Raw genomic sequence first — 22,421 nt, forward strand, 5'->3', positions numbered from 1 at the left:
AGTATTATTACTATTATGATTATGAACTGCTTGAAAATAACAAACTTGTGTAGGGCAAATTGTAAAATGTATAAAAAATATGCCTCATACATATCATACTTTGCTGTATTTTTTGTTATATAAGCACTGTTTATGGTCGATAGTTAGTTGAAACAATGTGTGTTTCAACTGTGTGCAGCATTTACAAAAGAAACCGAAACGTCACTGTGAACCGGAGCCCCCGTTTGCAAAATGGCTGGCTGTTTTCCTCCACATTTCGTAAAGCTGGCTGCTTCATTTCCACTGCGCGGCCGTAGAGGAAGTGGAATCCCCCAACCTTGACCCTGGCTATTTTTTCCCGCCGCCGTTGACCCGACATTGAGAACTTTTTGTGGTCCTGGCGCCTTCCTGCCTCCCTCCGATCATTGATTTGATATGGAGTTTCATAGCCGTGCCTCTGCGGGTTGCGCGTCCCTCACGGCCGAGCGCGCGGCGCGGACATGGCGCTGCCGACGGCAACACTGAGGTTTTCCCATCAGCACCGTGGGGCGGGTAGACCTACAGCTTCTTATGCGTCTCAAGAAGGCTGAGGCATCTCTCATGAAAATGATCAACACCTACTCTTGCTGCTAGCATGTAACAAGTAGAGCACATCGCCACCTTTCAATGTGTTGCACCGTATGTTATCGAGGAAAGGGTTATCTGTCAGTGAAACCCTGGGAAAGCATGTGGTTGGACGCGCCAAGCACATGCCAAGCAGCTGGCCCCGATGAGCCTGAGTGCTAAACGCTTCACACATCCAATCAAGCCCTTTCCCTGGGGTTTCGTCTTTTCAGCGAGTGGGCTCGGGTGTCCCTGAAGGCTTCGAGATGGAATCCCACCGTTGTGGCATTGTGCAGAAATGACAAGCGATGAAAGTTAATAAAAAGTTAATGACCTAATCCTCTGAAGACGGAAGACCTAAAGCGGAGGAGAGGCTCGCAGCCGCCAAGCTGGAGGGAGCTCCCCCTCTAGGTCATCCGTGGTGGTGCGGTGTGCAGAGTGGGGAGACACGGTGGGGGAGCAGGTGGGGAACTGGATCAGTAACTGGGTGCCAGGATCTAATTCCAGGTGTTTTACCTTAGACCAAAATACCTTTCCTCAAGTGCTTCAATGAATATACAGCTGTATGAATGGATACTTTTCATATAACAGGATAAGGGTGTCTGCTATGTGAGTATCATAATGCATCTCCATGGTGTGTGTTAACTGATAATGGATTACACATATGACCAGTGCAATTAGGAGCACAGAACTACACAGACAGAGGAGCAGTATGAGTTTTAAGACACTCCAGCTGTTGAGCTGGAGTGTGGAGGTGTGTTATGAGCACACTTTTAGAAACAACCTGTGGGATTTAAAATGCAAACATGTAATTTTGTTTTCTTTCTTGTATTAGAAATATTTTGATTCTCTTAGTAAATGTAGTTTTTTGCCTTATAATTCCCATTCTAATTGCAGGCTATTTCATGTCATTACAGGAAGTGATATTCATCTGTCCACTAAAGAGAGATGGGCACTCTTCACCTGTTGGATGCTTGGATGTTTCAATTGTTATTCACCTTTGCTGCAGTAGAAATTGGCTGTGGAGACTGACATAATTCATAGCCCAGTGTGCTACAATTATGCAGTGAATCCCACCATTTTGCCACACAGAGCTACAGTTTTTTTCCTGGTGATATATTTTTTAAAAGAATCGATTTTCTTTAAATTTTCCCCGTCATTGCCTAGTCATACTGTAATGTTAACCGTGGATCAAAACAGGTGAAATGTCTGTGTGTGTGTGTGTGTGTGTGTGTGTGTGTGTGCGCGCGTGCGTGTGTGTGTGTGTGCGTATGGGCGTGTGTGTGTGTGTATGTGAAAGGGTGTTAATTAAGAGTGAACTGAGCAGGGGTAGGAGGCTTGTTGTTTATAAGTACTGCTCTCATATTCTTGTGCAGTGCTTATTTATGGATACATTATCTTCGGTGTGTCGTCAGGGCTACAGAGGAACAAAAGAACTATGTTCCCACTCCCTGCACAGTGAGGGCACCCGAGCTGGGAGAGACAGCAAGGGTGGCAGTGCAACCTGGCAGAGAGATCTGTGCAATATATAAGAAGGCAGGAGAGAGGGAGAGAGGGCGTGGAGCCATTAGATTGTGCCAGAAGGGGGTATTACTCTGTATTTGGTCAATAAAGCGAGCCAGAGGACATTAGCTGTCTCCTCTAGTTCAATTGTCTCTGTTTGGCAACATTATTTTGTGGATGCCCGTTGCTGTTAATAACTGGCAATACCCTAACTTGTTTGCTTCTGTTGCACCTTTCTGTTTTGGTAAGCGTAATTCTGGTGTAATTCCACCAAAAAGCCAGGCCAGATTTGAAGCTGAAGTTTATTTTTCCGGGGCCATTAGTAGATAAAGGTAAAAAACTGTTCCTTTTTTCATCATCATTGGCTACTGTGATTTCTTCTAGGGAGGGTTTATATCATCATTTATCAAATCTTCTACTGCACACGATGACTTTCTGCGTGTGTGCTTGTACGGGATTGCATCAGGGCATGTCTTTGTTCACAAGCGCGTCTGTTTCCTTCCATAAAGAAGATGTAGCTGCATAGCAGAGCTCAATGTCTGAAGTTTGGAGGCTTCAGGACGGCTTTGTGAAACAAGGTTAGGAGGCAGCTGGCAGCCTAATAAAAAGAAGTAGAGAAATTAATTCATTAATGAGAACAGGGACAAGACAAATTATCCTCATTAAAGAACATGTAAATATCAATGTGGCTCAAACCGAGGAGGAATTAAAGGAATCTTTAAGTGCTGCTTTGTAGGAGATGGAAGACACTGTAGTTGGTATTAAAAAAAATATGCATAAATAATTCAGCGATTTATATTTTGACTGGAATTATAACAGGCACAATGGCGTACTTGAAACAATCACATTTGAATGCTAATTCTAATAAAAGATCGCTAGCTGAAGAGGCAGTGGTAAAGCTCTGTCTAATTTTGGGAGAATGGTATTAGGGGCATTCAAGACGAATTATGCCTCTCAAAGTTTAAATGCAATTTTAAAAAGCACGGGCGAAAAAACGGACAGATATTTCCCTTTTTTCTAAATTAAACTTGGAAATTTCATTACACTGAGTGCACATTTGAGAGAGACAATTACGCGATTAATATATCTTAAACAAGTTCAAATAGGTTTTTTGTAGTTTGTTTTGCCTTTTTCCTTTAGTTTCGGTCATTAACCAGACTGTTTATCACAGTTATTTTTTTTTCTAGCCTGTGCCTGTCCCTGTTTTAATTATTATTTTTTTGTAATTATTTGAATGACATTTGAGTAATTTATACACATTGCAGTGTTGCCCTCTATTTCATCAGTGCTCTTTTCTGTAAATAATGTTGCACCAACAGCACATGCCACATTGATTTTATAAAAACTGAATGTTTACGCTGGTGTCGGTGTAATCTTGTGCTGACTGCTCACAATTTGTTTTTGGGCCCAAAGCTTGAAAACGACAAAGGCCCATATTCAGTCTAGTAGAAGTGGGCTTTGTCCTTGATGCTGCGTATAAGATTTAACCAAGTGTAACTTTTTTTTTTTTATCTGTACCACTAACCCTCACAAGTACAGCGATCGGTGAGATTCACATAAAAAATGCACGAGAACAGAGAAAGACCCTTGTTTAATATCACTAATCAAACTGAAGGATGTTTCATTTCCATCTTTTCCTACAAAATACCAGACTCACTACTGTTGCACGTCGTGAAAAAACCTCGATGGCTGGTTTTAAAGATAGCGTGTAATAATGTTAATAGTGTTTTGTTAATCCATCTCAGACCTGTTGGCTGGGCCACTACAAACACACAAATCATCTCCCAATGAAGCCTAATCCATGCTCACAGTCTTTCTACATTTGCTGGCGCGTCGTTCACATTCACCTGTGGTTTTTGTTTGAGCGCCCCGCATCCCCCCGGGCTAGGATTATGCACCCATTTATTTATTTATATATTTACGTATTTGCCCGTGCAGATTCAGTGTGGCGTGCCTCGCTTTTTTGGTGATTATGATAAACCCGATTATCTCTTCCATCTTGTCACAGTCTTGACGGAGAAGGAGAACGTGAGAAATGTGGAGTGAAATGCTTTTTAAACGGATGACAAAAAAACGGGGGGGGGGGGGGGGTTGGGGGAGGAATCGTGATGGGACTGTCCCCCCCGTCTCCCCCGCGGGTTGTGGGGGGGGGTGCGGGGGGTTTCTGCGTGTTTCTAGGACCGCGGCGCTATCTTTGAGATCAGACCTGAGCGCTTTTACGAGTTTACGGCATGCCATTCGCTTTGCTATTTCAATCTGTCATCGGGCGGCCCCGCGGAGCGGTACTGTATGGCCGCGAACAATGCAAGGGGTGGGCGGGGGGAAGCCGGGGCCTCGCTGGGAGAATGCGCATAACGCGAGCGGGTGAATCGCCGTGTCGGCGGGGCCGGGCCCGCAGCCGCTGTGCAGGCCTCCAGTCACAGTATGGGTGGACCTCATCATGTGACCGAGATCACAAAGCGCAGCTGCGCGCCCACAGAGCCACTGACAGCCGTTTAATGCACATGACAACGTGAATAATTTGTGGGGGGGGGGGGGGGTGCTTCAGGAAAGGGGGTTCAGTTTAGCCGCACGCTCGCACGTATATATAAACCAAACTATACTGCCTGAGAGTGTGGGGTGAGTGAGAGAGGAGCGAGAGAGAGGCGGAGGGGTGTTGGCTGGTGTTTGTTCGCGCGTTTGGATGACGGCTGTGTGTGAATCGCTTTGATCGCGGCGCACAGTAGTCACGGATCAGGTGCCTCTGTATTCCTCTGACAATCAGCCGTTTTAGGCCCCTTGCTCCTCAACGCCCATCCCTCAGTCACCCGGCCGCCCTGGATTTCAAAGACAGCGCACCGGCGCTAGCGGTCCGAGCAGCGGCCCTCTACATGTCATTCCTGCCTGATGAGGCGCTCCTGCCCCCTCACCGAACCGGGCCTGGAGCTCGCCGCTACCTCTCTGCATTCAGGACGGAAGCGAGGGAACGCGAGAGAAAAGGAATGGCTTATATAACTCTCTGGAACATCTTTGGCAGCGTCAAGGGCCAAGGCATCAATCAGTCCATCTGGGCAAAATCACAAGCTGACTCCAATATTGCTAAATATTTATACTGTCAAATACACACAGACGTACAGATGAAAAGAGGCATTCATTAGGAATTCTCCGGCTTGTCAGCTCAAAGATGGAGATTAGAGAGAAACCTCCCACTAAGGCACAGAGAGCGCTCAGAAAACGCTATATTTAGCCATATCCGAGTGATAAATACCGCCGTATTGCCTCGTTTAGGTAAATAGAGAATAAATATTGTCAGGATGATCTGGAGGTAATATAAACAGATGTGTGTTGGAGTGCGTGTTCGCAAGGTAAGCTCCAGGACATCTGATGTGCTTGATTAATCCCTTCAGCTCTCTGCTCTCCCTGCGTCCAGGGCTGACGCCCGGCGTGCTTTTAATCGTCTGTAAACAGCTAAAAATGCCGTCGCAGTTTTTGAAGGAGCAGCGGTCTTTCCAAAGCCTGCCGAAGCCCCGAATGCCTTTTCTGATTGTGCGTTTTTTTTCCCTGTAAATGTTCATTCTTTTATTGTTTTCTCTCTGGATTCAGAGTCGCGTTTACCGAGGTTTGCGTCATCTCTTGTGCATGTCACCCCCGCCGTCACCGTGTCAGGGTCGCGGTTCGCTGTCACAACAGTCACAGTAACACATTTCAATTAGAATGTGTTTACCCCATTATTTAGAGTTTATTCATTTGAGAATTTGCTACAATGGTTTTGACAGTGAGTCCTTGGGAGGAAAAGCTAGTCATGATTACCTCCCAGCATGCATTGCTTCACTGTACTTCGATAAGGAGCACCATATTTCCATCACCATCACCACATCCGTAGAGATGGCCTGTTGTGTACCCCCTTTAATTCTGCCAAGAAACGGCTCCTACATGACTATAAACACAGTGATGGGGAAATTACAACTTTTTTGGTTAATTACACTGGATAATTTCATTTTGATTAATAATTAACATCTCTTTGCCTAACTAAATAACCATAATTAATCAACAAATCAGGAAAGAGAGAGGGAGAGGGGACTAATTAACTTCAAAACCCAGGCCTGACCAGTTAATCCATATAGCAATCTGACACGGCTAATGACTGAAGTAATCAAAGTTACAGCTCAAGGGATTTGATGGAGGGATTTTTAAATGGGAGGGGGCACACGGTTCCTCAGCATCCCTCTGACGGCTCCATTTGTTATCTCAGAGGAGTGCTCACTGCCGACAGCTAAAGAGGGGGCTCGCTTTTTTTTTTAAAGTGCGCAAGGTTTACAGACCCCCACCCACCCCGGATGCGCATATTCTCTGAACGAATTACTCACGACGGTATTGTAATTCAGAGCCAATCGACTTCCCCGTTTGCGGATGCCAACCCTCTTAACGGCAACGTTAAGTTTTAAAGTGGGGGGGAAAACGATGAGCCAACAAGCCGTCCCCCTCGGTCGATATGAGCCGATGGCGGGCCGTCGGCTGTTAAAAGAAAAAGTGAATTCCCATAGCCCGTGTGGCAGGTCCTCGCCGGCGTGACGGACAGCTTTGTGTTCTGTTGGCAGGGTGGGCACGGAGCCGCTGTGTACATTGGGTGGCGTATTTTCTGCGCTGTGTAAACACCCACCCGCCCATGAATTATGGACTATAAAATCGCGGCTGAGCTAGAAGCCGCGTTTGTCCCCGGGACTAGACCCGCCAGAGCTCTCTGAGGAGCGGTGTGCCTGTTTAACCTCAGGGACTCGGGAGCTGTGCATATGCGTGTGTGTGTTCTTGTGTGTGCGTGTGTGTGTGTGTATGTGTGTGTGTCAGTGTGTGTGTGAGTGTGTGTATGCGCCTGTGTGCTGTCTGTCCTACTCAAGGGCCTCTGTGACATCCCCTCCTTAACTCTGCATAAGCTAAGGGATACAGACCACTGATTCTGTGCAGCTAGCAGGTCACTGCAGCTGTAGAGAAGTAGACCAGGGCCTAGTCATTGATGGATATTTCGTAATCTTTCATCCTGGCGGTAGGATCACCCTTCTGGACAGGAGTGTTATGGAAGCAGTAGTGCTCAGCTTCTGACCAGGGAGTTCTGCATGTCAAAATCCTGGGCTGCAATGGGGGCTATAGATGAAAACAAAGGTGCTTTGGGGGACGCAGGAGGTTTGTTTGTTTTTTTGGCCTTGTCCTTGAGCATATCTGACAAGATGGCAGCACCTTATTAAATATGCCAGGATCAGTAACTGACATTGCATGTAAAAATACTGGCAATACAAAGCGGATTTCATGACCTGGGCTTCAGCCCTTGGGGGCAACGTGTCACACGGTGTTTAACAGAGGTGCTGATGGGAGTCGAAGTCCAGCTAGCTTAAATTTGCTCCGCGGCAAGACTATTGGACTTCATCTGCCATTGGCACTGCAGACAATCTCATGTTAGAATTTGTTGGTAAGGGGGTGAGTCCCCGCAGTTCTCCAGAAAGAGGATTGAGCCCCAACTCAGTATGTATGCACACATTAGCCCGCAATGCAGTTCGAGCATTTACTGAGTGTGGTGGAACTGATAGGAAGTAGTAGAAGTGTACCACAGGCAGTGAAAAATAAAACGGGCCAATTCGAATGGCACACAAGCGTTTTGTCAGGCTTCGCTTCTTCTGTTGCGTTTCATTGGTCCCTCCATGTTTCCTTCCGCCAGATTCACGATCCAATATTGGTGCTGACACTTTCTGCACACTGGAGCCTCTTCAAATGGCTTCAGACTGATTACAGTGAAACAATAACAAAATAATGTGTGCGTTCGCAATGATATTTACAGCCCAATGAGGAGCTGAACTCCAGAGAGTATTTGCCTGCCATGTAACCTCTGAACCCTGAATGTAAGAAGTTTTTTTTTTTTTATTATTATTATTATTTATTTTTTCCTGACTGGAAGATGTGTAGACCCAAGCAGCTGACAGCCTAAATGAGACGCGCGGTGCAAAGCGCGCAACGGGAGAGTCTGTTTACATGTTTGCGAGATCCAGAGCTTCCCTCCCAATCGCTGCTCACCTCGCTCATTTCAAGACTCCGGGAAATTCTCACAAGCGCTTACGAAGGAATGTACGGATTCCCATGGTAACCGGATGAAATTTCTCTGTTGCCGCCTCTCTCCTCGACGCCCTAAACTAAATAACTCAACATCAAACGGCCGATTTGTCCCAAAAGTGGAATCTGTCAAACTCCCAGGATTTGCACGGAAAGTGGAAGAGAAAGTAACGACACAGCACACGCATACGCATTCACCCCAAGCATATTTATGTTGAGCACATTCACGCTGAGCTCTTTTTTGCTAAATTATCAGCAGCATTTCCAGAAATACTTCACTTTGTCCGTTGAAACTGAGGCTGTCCTTGTTCACTCAGTCAAACCAATTATTAATGGGTCTAATTTTGCTGTAATCCTTATTGTTTCTGACAGCCACTGGTAATAAAGCAAACAGAATGAGATTGTATCGTTTTGTTTATATATTTATTTATTTTTTCGTCGCAGGAGGATTCATGCAGATGGACAGATTTTAAATTCACAATGATGTTCGCGTGTCTGCTGGTCAACGAGCCATTCAGCGGTGTTCCATGACTAGGGAACAGATTATGTTTTCGGCATGTTGTACATGGTGTCTGATAAAATGAAAGCCACATTTTTTTTCTTTTACAATTTTAATTCCTCTTCAGTACATAACGGTATATACTGAATGTTCGCAATATTACACAGAGCCACCTTTGCTCTCGCATATTTTTTTAAGTGCCACCAAATTGGGTTTGAACATGGACAGTGTGTTCTCTTTGCAAATTATCGCTCATCTGAGTTAAAAAGAGCTCTGACTGTCTGCTGAAATTTTATTTTAAATTATATAATTTGTCAGAAAGATCATTTCAGATATCAGAGGACGAAATATGAAATTGTAATTAGCGAGAACTTCCTCTACAGTATCCCCATCAAACTATGAAGTGACACAGTGCCTGCTTTTTGGTTGTACATATTTTGGCCTCTAGGTTGAGGTAGCCGTTTGGAGATATATGTGCGGGAGGCTTGAAGCTGAGGGGTGTGCACTGCACTTCAAAACGTGTCACTACCGCCCATACCGTTGCTATTGAACTTTTGTTTGAAGGCATCGGGAATTTGTTGAGAAACCCTGCGAAGGCCAGGCGCTTGGCATGTGGTTGATATGTCCATCCTAACATTTTTCTGGATATAATGTGTTAATTTTCAAATAGTAGGCTGTTCCTTACAATATAACATTAGTGTCAAGTTATATTATATATACTACACACGCATACATAGGGGCTGCAGTATATATATAGAGGCTGCATGTAAAAGCTATTTACTGCACAGTAAAAGAAGAAGTGGATTACTACCCCAGCCAGTGTTTCTAGCAGCCCGACAGATCCTATCTCACCAGATGTCCTATGTCTGAGGAGAGAACACATTCCCAAGCCATAAAACCACAGGACCTCAGTCAGTTCATCACCGCATCATGACACGGCTATACACAGCGCAGGGCCCTGCTACAGTATATTATGGAAGCGCCACCCACAGCTGTTCACATCAGCCCATTTCCCTCGACACAGCAGAGGTGGCCATTCTGGGAAGTTCTGAAAGGCACACACCGTCCTCCATTTGCTCCTATCGTGATGTGCCCTCTGCTTAAATCTGAAGACGGTGTTGAGGTTCCTTTCACCTTAACATATTTTGCTGGTGTGCTCTTTGCATAAATGTGTTGAAAATGAGACTGTTAAGCACTTTACAGTGAATCTGAGTAGTGAAGCACTGCCTGCTTACAGTGTGGTTCAGGTCAGTATATCAGATACAGGCCGAAACCGAATACACCGGAGCCCTTAATTTCTCAGGTGTTGTGGACACGTGTACCCTCCTTTGATAAGACATTGCCGGGAGGCTGTAAGGAGATGCCCCTCCTCTCGCTCCCTCCAGCCACACATTCATGTCTCATGAAATATTCATCAGCCGGGTAACACGGAGGAGCACAGCTAAGGTGCTGTAACACCGGAGGTTAAAGATCCGCGCCGCCGTTCGCCCGCGAGATACACCTGTTAAAGAGCGCTACCGTATTCCGTCCAGGTCGAGAGTGAGTTATTCATCCGCCTCGGCAGATCTCCCCCGTCTGCATCCCCTCTCACAACACCGCCCCCGTGATACATTCATATTAGAGAGGAAAAATGCCTGGACATGGCTGGCCAGTAGCCATTTTGCTTCTTATCAGCGGTTATTTCTGCAGGAACGGGCGTATGTTTTGACTGGCAGCCTCCGCGGTCGTTTGACCGGGGATGCATGCAATGCTGTGGCCCTTTGTGCTGCCAAGGAGGGCCTTCTCACAGGGCATATTCTCGCAGAGGCTTTTATGTGCCGGAGTCCCTGAGGGGAGTAGATGAGCTGAGTTTGTTCTGCTCTGGTAATTGGTGCAGTGATCGCCCTGTGGCAGCAGCGGGGGGACAGGGAGGGGAAGGCCGGGGTGCCTTTCATCAGGGGGGTGTTCTTTCCAAGCGGAGGGCATCGGGTGTCTTTTCTGAAGGTGTTCAGTGCACCACCTAGGGATTTCTTTGGTCCTGTGTAAGCGCGTGCGTGTGTGTGTGTGTGTGTGCATGTGTGTAGTTTTTGTGCCATACTATGCTCTTTCCCTAACTAACCCATACATGTATAAAATCTTCCTCAGTTGTTTTAGTAGGATTATTTCATCCCTGGTTTTTGTTGCATGGGAGTTGGACCTGTGTTTCAGTCTAGGTTTGCCCCCCCCTCCCCTTTTTATGAAATATGAATCTATGGTGTCTGTGACATGAGTCTCTGGTTTGCCAGATCAAGTAGGATGCAAGTCCCACTCCAGGTGAAGATAAGGAGTGTATTTGGGGGGGGTGGCTCCTGGGGACCCCATTGCACCTCCCTACACCTGCAGTTTAGTACTGTGGCCTACAGACCCTGCCAAAAGTGTGGCAGTGTCCCCTAAATAACACATTCATCCATAAGCCCTGAAGGGCCATTGGCCAGTACATTTGTACAGTACATTTAACTTTCCATGGGGCTTCCATTTACACATACTTATTGATTACCACCAGAAAGCTCCACAATGACTTCCACTTCCATGCAGATTTGCATGTTCATTGGCTACCATATGGTAAACGGATGATAATATTTCAGAGAACAGCGTCAGTGTCCTTTAAAGGCCAGCCTTACCCGGCAGACCACGCAGGTACGGTCAGTCCAGGCTGTGAAAGGGTTCGAGGCCAACGCTCGGCCTTGGTTCCCCGAACAGCCTGATTTAAAGCACACATTTGCTCCCAGTAATAACAATAATCAATATTTAATGTGTAGAAATATTACATCAAATATCCCATTGCGTTAGAAGCTAGATGTATCACAGCTCTTTGCCTTGGTGGAGGGGCAGAGAGCCTGAATGTGGAGTCACCAAGGGCAGCGGAGAGTGAGCAGTCCATGCCTGTTTGTGTAATAAAAGTCTCAATTCGCCAGGAATTATGGTCTCACATTCACAACAGCTTTTTTTTTCTTTTACATAAAACATTAAAAGCAATGTTTTGTGCTGAGCTTTAATGGGGAAAAAAAACATAAGGCCGGTCTCTCCATTTCTTGCATCATATGTTATGTAGTTATTTATGTCTTTAATTAATTTCATCGTTGGTGTTTTTTTTTTTTTTTTGCTTTTTTTGCTGTTGCCCTCTCTTTTTAAAAAAAAAAAGGTTGCAGAGGTTTGTCGTCAGGTGCCATTCCAGATGTTGTTATCCACGTTGGTGGCGCGTTTTGTTTCGATAGCTCCAGCTGTTTGGGTGACGCAATCCCTGCTGGTCCGCCCACCACCCCCCTCCCCTTCCCTCCCCTCCCCTCCCACGCCCAACCCACCCCCACCCCCTCCCCCTCCCCCTCCCCCTCCCCCTCCCCGGCCCGCATCAGCACTGGCGTCTAGAAGCCCTGCAATGCCTCAGCGCGTCAGGGTTAAGGGGCTAATTTTCTTTAATTGATTGTAAGTGCTGCGTGACAGCTCTCCTGATGGTGCATTACACGCGTGATGCCAGCACTTAAAACATATTCACCGGGGAGGCGATTGATCCGTCTGATCAATAACTGTGTCTTCACTTTGAGGTCTCCCAGCCAGAGTTTACACACAGCCCTAATGAAAAGGGACACAGCATGCGTGTGTTTCCCCTGATGGAAGTATTCATTCATTCATTCATTCATTTATTCTTTTTTTTTGGTTACTGGTCTTACGAGGAGCCCGGTGTGGACCACATAGTTCCAATAGCAATTTGCAGTTTGGTGTTTGCTTATGGATGCTGCAGATTTATGAGACTTTTGAGAACAAAGACACAAAGTGATTCTCAGTATTGAGTCAGAATTCCTAGCTCGCATTATACAAAGCATTCAGTGTTAATTGTAACCATGGTGATATTAATCAGCACCCCCCCCACCCCCCCTTTTCCACAAGGTGCTTCGGGCCTGCTCATTTTCTTCTCTGACCTCTCCCCTCCCTTTGTCATTTCTCTCTCTCTCTCTCTCCCCCTGTCTCTCTCTGTCTCTTCCTCTCTACAGGTGTTACATCTTAATGAAGATCAGATTTTTAAAAACCAACAAGAATGTGAATTAAGAGCCGTCCTGATGGCCAGGCGGCCCTCGTGGCGAGACGCGTCCCCTTTGATATTTCCACGTCTCTGAGCGTTCATAACAGAATCCCGCTAATGAAGGCGTCACGGCGCTGTCGATCCCCATTGTTTCCCTCTGCACCTCCAGCCAATGAGACGCCTGCGTCTGCACGCGCCAGACCTGCGACTGTGGGGCCCGTGAAGTTTTGTCATCTCTTCCTTTTATTTTTAATCTTGGCTAAATTTACATTCAAATTAATCAGGGGTAATGCTGTTTGGATTCACACAGGGATAAACCTGGGGAAAGCGTTAAACCCACTTGAGCTGAAATGTCACCTTTTGTAGATCCAATGTATAATTTAATGGAAATTAACAATAAATAGGCATGGGGTTTGTTCATAAATGGGTGAAAGAGCCATCTGAAGCATGTTTTAACATTTTGAGCAGGGCACATGACTTAAGCCGGACACCAGTAACACTAATGAAAAGGGCGAATAAAAAATAAGAATGAAGGCCTGCTTTAGCTTTGCGCTGATGAAACCGGTTCTCTTCTCTTGCACGGCAGAAGAGTCGGTACTTTTGAGGGAAAATCTCTCGAAAGGCAACGCTCAAATGTAGTACAAGTTGTTCGATACAAAAGAGAGATAAGCGCGAACAATCCTTTGATGTCGCGGCGGTTTACAGAGAAGATCCAGCTGTTGTCTGATCTTCAAACGAGCGCTGTGGTGCTTTTCTTCCAAAACACGAAACGGCATTCGCAAATCGCTCCTCTTGAAGGGCTTACATTTGTTGTTCTTTTCCCATTTCCTGCTAGAGCCTTGCTATGCGTTTGTCTCTGGGCAGCGTGACTGAGGCTACACAACATTCCAAAGATTCATCCAATGTTTAGCCTTGCTTATTATCTTTAATTGAGTTTTTGTTGCGTCATTTTGTAGTGACACGGCATACTGCACTTATAATAACCGTTGATAAAAGGATCGATTGCTTGTGATGACCGGTGCTTTTGAGAGGACGGCCCATCTCAAACCTCTACAAGTGCTTCACTCGCAAGGATTAAGCATTTTTAAGAACTGGATCATCCTGGTCGAATGGGATTCTCATACGGGGAGGGCAGCATTAGTAAATAAATAAGATATGCAACATTAGCTCGGTGCGCGGTAATTGCTACTGAGTGGTGCCCCATAAAAAGGAGGTTCTTTCCCAGTCTGCGGATTCTGCCGGGGGGCTCGTGCGCCCCGGGCTCAGAAAGCAGCCAGACGCACACACCACTACGCAAGACTCGCTCTGCTTCCGGGACTGCGTGGCCGTCAGAAAACATCAAAGAAAGCGAAGTAGGGTTGCAGTCAATGGGATTTGTTTTAATCGGAAAATGAACTGGTCTGCTGTCGGTCAGGGGGGTGCTGTAAAAGCGGGGCAGCTGAGTGCTCACAGCCCCTCGGACTCACGCGTGTGTGAGCGCGCGGCGCCCGGCTGTGAGACGGACAGAGTGAGAGAAGACGGGGTGGGGAGGAGAAGCGAGAGAGAGAGATGACAGTTCCACATGCCCGTATGCGGAGGGGGTCCCCCTGCGTGCGCATGCTCACTGGGTGTGGCCTCCAGGGGGAGCCCTTTTAGGCGGCTTCAAGCATGAACCGCCACTGCTGGCTTCCTCTGATATGGGACTGCCTGGCTTCCCGCTACGCTGCTGGGCCTAGCAGTGTTGGCAGTGGGAGTGAGAAGGGGAGCGGAGGTCAGACACGGTGCAGAGCAGACCACCATCATGTCACCTTGTTGGCTGGATCGGGGGAATCATAACTACCCCAGGCCTGTGGTCTGCACACCCCAAAGCTGCCTCTCTCCATTATACATAAACAAGTCACTTAGACTTCTGACTTGTGTGACATCAATCAATATGCTCAGCATTTCTATGGGTTGCTATTTCCTTCATAGTTTGAGTATTGTGTTTGTAGTAAAATATACTCTAGAGGAGCATTTATTTTCGTACATTTGAGGAATTTTTATTTGGTGCATACTTTCTTCCTTTGGTAATCCATCTGAATGGGGTGCGGTGCGTTTTCTGTCCGGGTTGGGACAGGGTCGAGATTGACCTGGAAGCCCAACAAAGACGTGTGTTACTAACCTTTCCATGAGGGAGACTGGCTGTTTTTAATGAAAACACAGTCGGCTCCCGATAATCACCATGACACATCTCAGCTCGGATTTCACTCCAGCGCATTATGTCACCACCGGGAAAACATACAACATGTTATTTTTTTTCCACATGACAAATAATCGCTGGGAGCTGGGTATCTTAAGAACGCCTTGGCTCCTGTCTATGGTTTGAGCTCCTTTGTGGAAGACTAAGACTAATCTTATTAGGCTCAATAAGGACTCGGCGAATAAAAGCAAAGAAGACAATCCGCACATTCATATTTACACCTTGTCCCCCTGGCGAATTTAAGACGGGAAGTGGAAACAAAGGGATGCTTGCCTGTAACCGGGGGAGTGCAGGTCGCTCTGGCAGCCAGACGGTGAGCGGACAGAGGAAAGAGTGATGACCCCCCCCCCCGACAGAGGTGACACGTAAGGACGGGGCCTGAACGTGTGTGCACCCGCCCCCTCCTCCCCTTTCCCGCGCAACAACAAGACAAGGTTTATCCGCTACGCCATGCATGAAAATGCACTGTCTCGTCTCAGAACTGCGTGACCCCTGACCCCTGACCCTCCCGGAGCATCACTTCTTTCTCTCCGGCAGATTCCATGAATTTTTATTGCACTTTTTTTTTTTCTTCTTCAGTGTCTCCCGATCTGTGGCTTGAGCCTTTAAACAAATTGCTTGACACCCACTGGGTGAAGTTGCACACAATATATATATACACTGTATCCTTCAAGTGTTCTCCTGCAAAGCAGTATGAACACACCATTTTCTGGCACATTGATTTTGCGCAAACCCTTTGAAGTATGCTCTACAATTAAACATCCTAACCTGGGGACTCTTAAACGTCACTGGATAGATGAATGAAGAATAATTAGTGGAAATAATTCTGGAGGGAGGGTATGTCTTTGCCTGTTTGTGGAGACTTTGAAATCCAAGTTCCTGCTACTGTAGATGTGTGTGTGTGTGTGGGGGGGGGGGGGTGAGGACCTTGGGCCTGGGCCTTCCATCGCACTGGTGTGAATGTAATGGAAATTATAATCACAGTAGTAGAATAAATTACAGTAATAACATTCATAGCTTTAACTTGAGAAGGGTGGTAGTATCTGCTGGTCACAGGTTTCCAGGTGTGGTCGCTCTGTGGGGAGGAGAGGGGAGGAACAAGACCTGGCACTCTGTGACATTGTCACTTCAACAGGGTAACGCTCTGAGGGTGTGACTTCAGTTTTTATATTACGATTACAATTTGAATACGCGCGTTCATATTTTGGGGACCATTTTGCAGACAGGTGCCTATATTTGCCGGCATCATTAAATCAGTCTCGTAGGTGAAAATGGCACGAGGCACATACTCCTGGCCACTACAGCATCCTGACTGCGGTGCACAGTATGGGTATTGATAATGCACCACACACAGTGACTGAACAGGCCACACCAGATGGTTAACTGAACCCCCCCCCCCTCGTCCACACCATACAGCCAGATGTGCGTAAATCACAGCACGTGTGCCCCCAGGTGACCCCCGAATGTAACAGCCCAGCTACAATCAGGGCCCCTCTCTGTGGAGTTTAAATAAGGATCTATGGTTGGGATGGGTGTGATGGAGATGACATGGTGTCATTTCTGGCACCATTTCTATCAGCCCGACACCTCAGTCGCATTCCGTTGGTAGGGAGACATGGGAGGCATCAATTAGCACTATCGGAGGTCTGCCAGCTTTTGTTCCTGCAGAACACTGACGTCCCTCATCAAAACGAGAAATAATTGCTTTACAACTCAATTGCTTAAGCATGAATTTGAATTTACCTCCGTGATGCGCGGTACTCTTACAGTGCTTCAGAGCAGTTCATTTCGTGAATATTTATTTATCCATTTGTGCATTTGTACTTCTGATTCATTGCCTGCCATAGCTACCTTAAATTATAAATGATCTTCTACTTTCATGCATGTAATTTTATGCATATGTTGTTTAACGCATCTGTACGACATATGCAGATGCACCATATGCAACATATTATGCAACATATACATAAAAACGATAGACTCTACAATGCACATAGAAAATTTCATTTATGACAGCGGAAGTGATAAAAATCATTTGTTTTGCTCATATAGACACATGATTAAAAATGGTCTTTGGGTGTTGTATTTCCTATTCATTAGATTCATGTAGTAGCACACATGAAAGGAACCTAAACGCAGTTGAAAAGCTGAGCATCATGCGTGTTTGTGTTGTGACTTTTGAATTATGCCGTTGCTGTTGTTGTTTTGACACCCCCTCCCCCCCACACACCCCTACAGAGAAAAGAATAGTTATCAACTTCTGTTAGCATCATATGTTCACTGCTCACTTCATATCACACCAGCTTAACCTCTGGGCGAAAAGAATGGGGGGTGGGAAAGAGATGAGGCTCCCATTGAGCGCGCGCAGAAAGCAGGGCGTGTTTTCGCGTTCTGTTGCTGACGCTCGCATGCCGCTCACGAGAGGAGGGTAAGAGCAGCACCATCACCGGCAGCAGCAAATGAGCCCGCTGCCAGCTGACCATTCCACGCGCATCTAACGCTCACCTCTGATCACGCCTTTGCCCATCAGTGTCACTCGGTTATGATTTTCCTTTTTTTTTTTTCCTCTCGCAACTGTTTTTTGATCCGTTTGTTAATCATTTTTCTGAAAATGTCAGCGGTCAATCCCATGATGGAAAGAAAAAGAGCGTAAAGGGCCGGGACGGTGGCAGAGATTGAGATGTATCGCCGGTATTATATGTGTTACAGGGCCTATAAATCTGTGTGGTTGCCTACACAATAAAATGTAAATGGCATTTAAATCTTATAGGATTTATCGGCGGCGTGCGTGGGTGTGACGGGGCCACCATGTCCCCTCTCCTAATAGGGTTAAAATATTTTAATATGTCACTCAGCCTCGGCCATCTCCATGGCAAACATTAAAAAAAAAAAAATTCTATTAAATCACAGATTCACGATACTTCTAATGGCTCCTGAATTCCTGCATATTTCAGCATGAATTCATTAAGGCGGGAATGGCGGGCGAATGTGATTGAAGCCGTTACGTTTTATGGGGGCTATTTTTCATAGCAGCCCCTGACAGCACTTGAAGTTATTAAATTGCTGAATAATAAAAAAAGAGAGATAGAGAGAAAGGAGGTGATAAGTGTCCGGACCTGAAATCATCTCCCCTGCCTAGGTCTGGCCCTTAATTTCGGCCACCGGGAGAAGGTGTGGGGCATTACAATGTTGCGGTAGCTGGACAGCAGAAAGCCTGCAGCAGACAGACTAAGCCATAGTGGGGGTGTTATCGCGTGTTCTCAAAAGGGAATTAGGGCTCCCTTTTAAAGAGCTGCATTTTCGCCTGGACGTTGTGCTGCTAATTTTATTCCACACTCTGTCATTGCTTTGGTTAGCGGGCGACGGCGCTTGATTTACAGGTGTTCGTGTACATTATGCAAATTGGGCAGGCTCCCCTATGCTCAGGTAGCCTCCTGCGGCGCTGACAAAGTGTCAGCCGTTGTCCGCATTTAACTGGGGGAGTATCAGCTTCCTAAATCCGACTCGCCCAAGAGGGCAGGGAGGCGATGCGCTCAGTGCATGCACATTTGTGTGCCTTCACGCGCAGCTGGGGTAATGGAAACATAGCCATTGTTTACTCCTGTCTCACCCTCTCTGACCTGAGAAGAATGTGTCTGGATCCATGTCTACTGTATGAAGCTGCCTGCCTCCTCTAATCTCATTCTGGTGTAAGATAATGTTTGTATGTAAATTACGTGTTTGTGGTGTAATGCATCTCACGTGTATTCCAGTGGTCAGTCACAAAAGTGTTATTCTGCCCATTCTTTCAATGAATTTTTTTTCCCCATTTTACTTCATTTTTGTAAAATTTCCATCGTAATAGAAACTGTGTCACGTATCAAGGAAGTATGAAATGGGAGCGCAGTATTATGACTAGTTATTGATGGGAAGAGTCACCGTACCTACATTTCAGTGGATGGTGTCCAAGTGAATGTTGAGAGGGCCCTTTATCACGGAGTGACGTGAGGCTGTCCTGATGAATCTCCTTCCTGGAAGTCCATCAGACGCAGACGTTCACACGCAGCGGTGCCCTGTAAACCATTCGCAGCATTCCTGTCTCTCCGGCGCCCTGAAAGCAGCTGTTCCAAAATAAACAGGTGTACCTGCCAAGCTGTCCCACTTTCGCCCGCGCATGGCTTCTTTTACATGTTTGTGTTCACTCCTCTTTCTCTGTGTGTGTCTCTTTCAGGAATCGTGTCCAAGTCGTTCGAGTGCCGTCTGAAGGGCCAGGGCGCGGCCTTCGTGGAGGCGGAGACGGCGTTCGCGGCGGAGGAGGCGTCGCCCGAGCGGGCCCCCGGGGACGGCGGAGAGGAGGAGGTGGGCGGGGAGGCCGTGCAGCAGGTCATCATCATCCAGGGCTACGGCGAGGAGTACGCCATCGACAGCGCGCTGGAGGAATCGGCCGCCGCCACGCTGCAGACGCTGGCCATGGGTGGCCAGGTGGCCGAGGTGCTGCACATCACGGAGGACGGGCAGGTCATCGCCGCCTCCGCCCCGGCCCCGGGCAGGGGCGTGGCCGGCACCCCCCACCCCCTGTCGGCCGGCTTTGTGCTGGTGGAGTCCGGGGAGATGGGGCCGGTGATCAGCAGGCCGGAGGTGGCGACCGAGGCCCCTGGGGGCACCGTCCCTGAGTCCTCCAGCGCCCTGGACGCGCTCCTCACCGCGGTCACCGAGCTGGGGGGCGACGGGCGGGGGCAGCAGGAGGTGGGAGAGCTCCAGGTGCAGGGCGACGGGGCGGAGGTGGCCGCCGAGGTGGCGGGGGAGGTGGAGCAGGTGGAGGTGGAGGGGGAGGGCTCGTACGGCGAGGTGGTGCAGGAAGGCATGGTGACCCAGGTGGAGGAGGAGGTGCTGCAGTTCGCCGCCAGCCAGCTGATGATGAAGGAGGGCCTGACCCAGGTGATCGTGAACGACGAGGGGACGCACTACATCGTGACGGAGCTGGACCACGCCACGCTGCAGGTGGAGGGGGCGGTGTACGCCCCGGGCGGCGAGGGGGCGGAGGGTGGAGACGGCTCAGAGCAGCCTCTGGAAGGGCTGGTGGTGTACTCTGAAACCTCCTGTCAGGACCCCGTAATGGAGCAGTGAAGGAGATGCCCAAGACGGATAGTCTGAAGACCTCAAGTTTGCACTCAAAAGGAAACTAGGGCAGTTCTATGAGAAGACACAACACAGGAAAAGTGCTTGATTGGTGGTCCCCAAGCCTTTGTATAGCAGGCTTTTAAGAGCAGTAGATCTAGCGTATGGTACATACATCCAGCTAAATGTTTTCCCTGCAATTCCTTTTCAAATAATTATCGACCTTTATTCTTGAAAACACACATGAATCTCAAGCTTCAATTAGATGCACATATTAAATGGTAATGATTAGTTGAACTGCTGATCATTTTTCAGAGAACAGCCCCAGGTTTCCTTGAAGCGCCATGTTTTCGCTCTGGTCTTTATTCTCCCGCAGTATGTTATGCAATCGTGTTGGATTCTACTTTTGATGGTATCTCCAGGCTATTTTTCCCCCGTATTTAATTGCTTCTTTGATGAATAACTCAGGCTAACTTTAATTTCTGTGGTATGGCAGAACTTGAAAAAATTAGACAATTACACAGGGAAATGACCATATTCGCGAAAGGAACGATTAGGAATTAGCTGATAATTTGGTTTACAAGCATATCAGGATGCTACCAATGCAAGAATAATCACTTGAATATCTACATGTAGAGATGCATGGTTTTACCATTAGCTGCAGAAATACAGGTTTGCTTTGGATTTTTTAAGAAATCAAAACAGTATAACTATAGGATGTACCATGTCAGATTTTTGTTCTGTTTGTTATAGTCATTATCTAGTGTGTTATTGACTTGGAAAGCACATGTGCTTTGGTTCATTTTCATAGACCAGTTGAACCTTTTTAACTGAAAACGTCTTTCTCCATATTGAAAGTGGATCTGTTTGTTTGTCAGTTGGCTGTGTGGTTTGTTTGCTCTTTTCATTGACTGTTATTATTATTTTTTTTTTTTGTAACATATCTCCGGGAAAGCGGCAGCTAATGGCTAGCTTTATTCATAAAGCTCATGTATAGCACGCTAAACTCAGGAAAACAAACTCCTAATTTCCCCAAATCAAAAAGGTGTGTTTCAAAACACCTCCCGGAGAGGTCCTGGTGGATCATCCCCAAATAATAAGGTATAGCTTCACAGCAATATTTTGATGTTCTTTTATTTGAAGAAAAAAAAACATTGCTGTATGGTGCAAAATGCTCAGTGTGTATGATTCTGTGAGTTTAGTTATTTTTCTCATATAGAAAATATGATTGAAAATTTGAAATAGAAGGCTTATTTGACCTCAGTGATGACTGCAAAGCATATTGTTGAGTAGTGTGAGTTTCGGGGTGGTGTGTCACTGAATGCTGTTTTTCAATAAGAATTATTAAAGACCTCTTCCTAAATAAATATATCTTCTTCTCTTAACTTTTTTTCTGAGCAAGACAATTATTTTGTGTATCTTTATGTCATGGAATGCCATTATTTTGGCTTATTGTACCACAGTATACAGCTTTTGGATTTTGAAGGTAAGTAAGCTGAAATTCTTTTGGAGCAAGAACTTGACGACTGCTCATGCGTATGTTTTAGGTTTCTCTTGCTCATTACAAACGCTGATGGGCTAAATATCATCCATTTCTTTAATTAAGCTTCGCATTATTAAATGGTTTACTCACGCATGTACAAACTCATTCGATCACTCGCACATGGTCACTCACTCGGGCATGCTCTTGCGCTCACTCATTCACTCACTCACTCGCTCGCTCTCTGGCTCGCTCTCTCACTCACTCACTCACTTACTCACTCACTCACTCACTCACTCACCCTGGCCGAAACCTGAGCCCACCCTGGCAGGGTCAGTGGTGTGTTAACAGGGACACGCAGCTGCGTACCGCCACTGATTTATGTCGAACGGCAGTGTCTCAGGTGGCATTTAATCCTTCATAAACCCAGTGTAGCTTGCAGTGTCAAAGCAGAGGGTCTGATTGTTCACACAAAATGGGGCGGGAGGAAAAAGGTTATGTGTGCCGGGGCTGTCCATGCGTTTCAGACAACATGGCATTGTTGATATTTTACACACACACACACACACACACACACACACACATACACACACACATATGCACGCGCACACACGCACACACATACATACGTGGGCTTGCACATACACACACACACACACACACACACACACACACACACTGCATAGTTAAGTTCAAATACGGGGAAAAGGGATTACAACTGCAAAAGAAACAAAACTGCCCTGAATCGGGAGAGTTTAATATCAAATAGTGAGAGGCTGTTGTTTTCTTTTTCACAGTCTAGTGCTCATTGGCAGAAAAGATAGGGAGTTTTCTGCCAAAGGAATACCTTTATGTCTTGCAAAGAGGTTATGCCAATCTGTCTGTCTGTCTTTATCTATTTGTCTATCTCTAGTCTTTGTACATTTAAGTG

General features: G+C 46.6%; 1 protein-coding gene across 1 annotated transcript in view; it reads left to right on the forward strand.

Annotated features, from left to right (window-relative positions):
• Positions 1 to 20,666, forward strand: part of znf407 (zinc finger protein 407) — a 168,170-nt gene extending 147,504 nt beyond the window's left edge. Inside the window, exon 9 of the mRNA XM_036539569.1 lies at positions 19,124 to 20,666. Within this exon, the coding sequence (XP_036395462.1) occupies positions 19,124 to 20,019 (896 nt within the window). The 3' untranslated portion in view covers positions 20,020 to 20,666. The remainder of the gene's footprint in view (positions 1 to 19,123) is intronic.
• The last annotated feature ends 1,755 nt before the right edge of the window (positions 20,667 to 22,421 follow it).

Source organism: Megalops cyprinoides, chromosome 10 (genome assembly GCF_013368585.1).
Source record: "Megalops cyprinoides isolate fMegCyp1 chromosome 10, fMegCyp1.pri, whole genome shotgun sequence".
In the NCBI taxonomy this organism is placed as follows: domain Eukaryota; kingdom Metazoa; phylum Chordata; class Actinopteri; order Elopiformes; family Megalopidae; genus Megalops; species Megalops cyprinoides.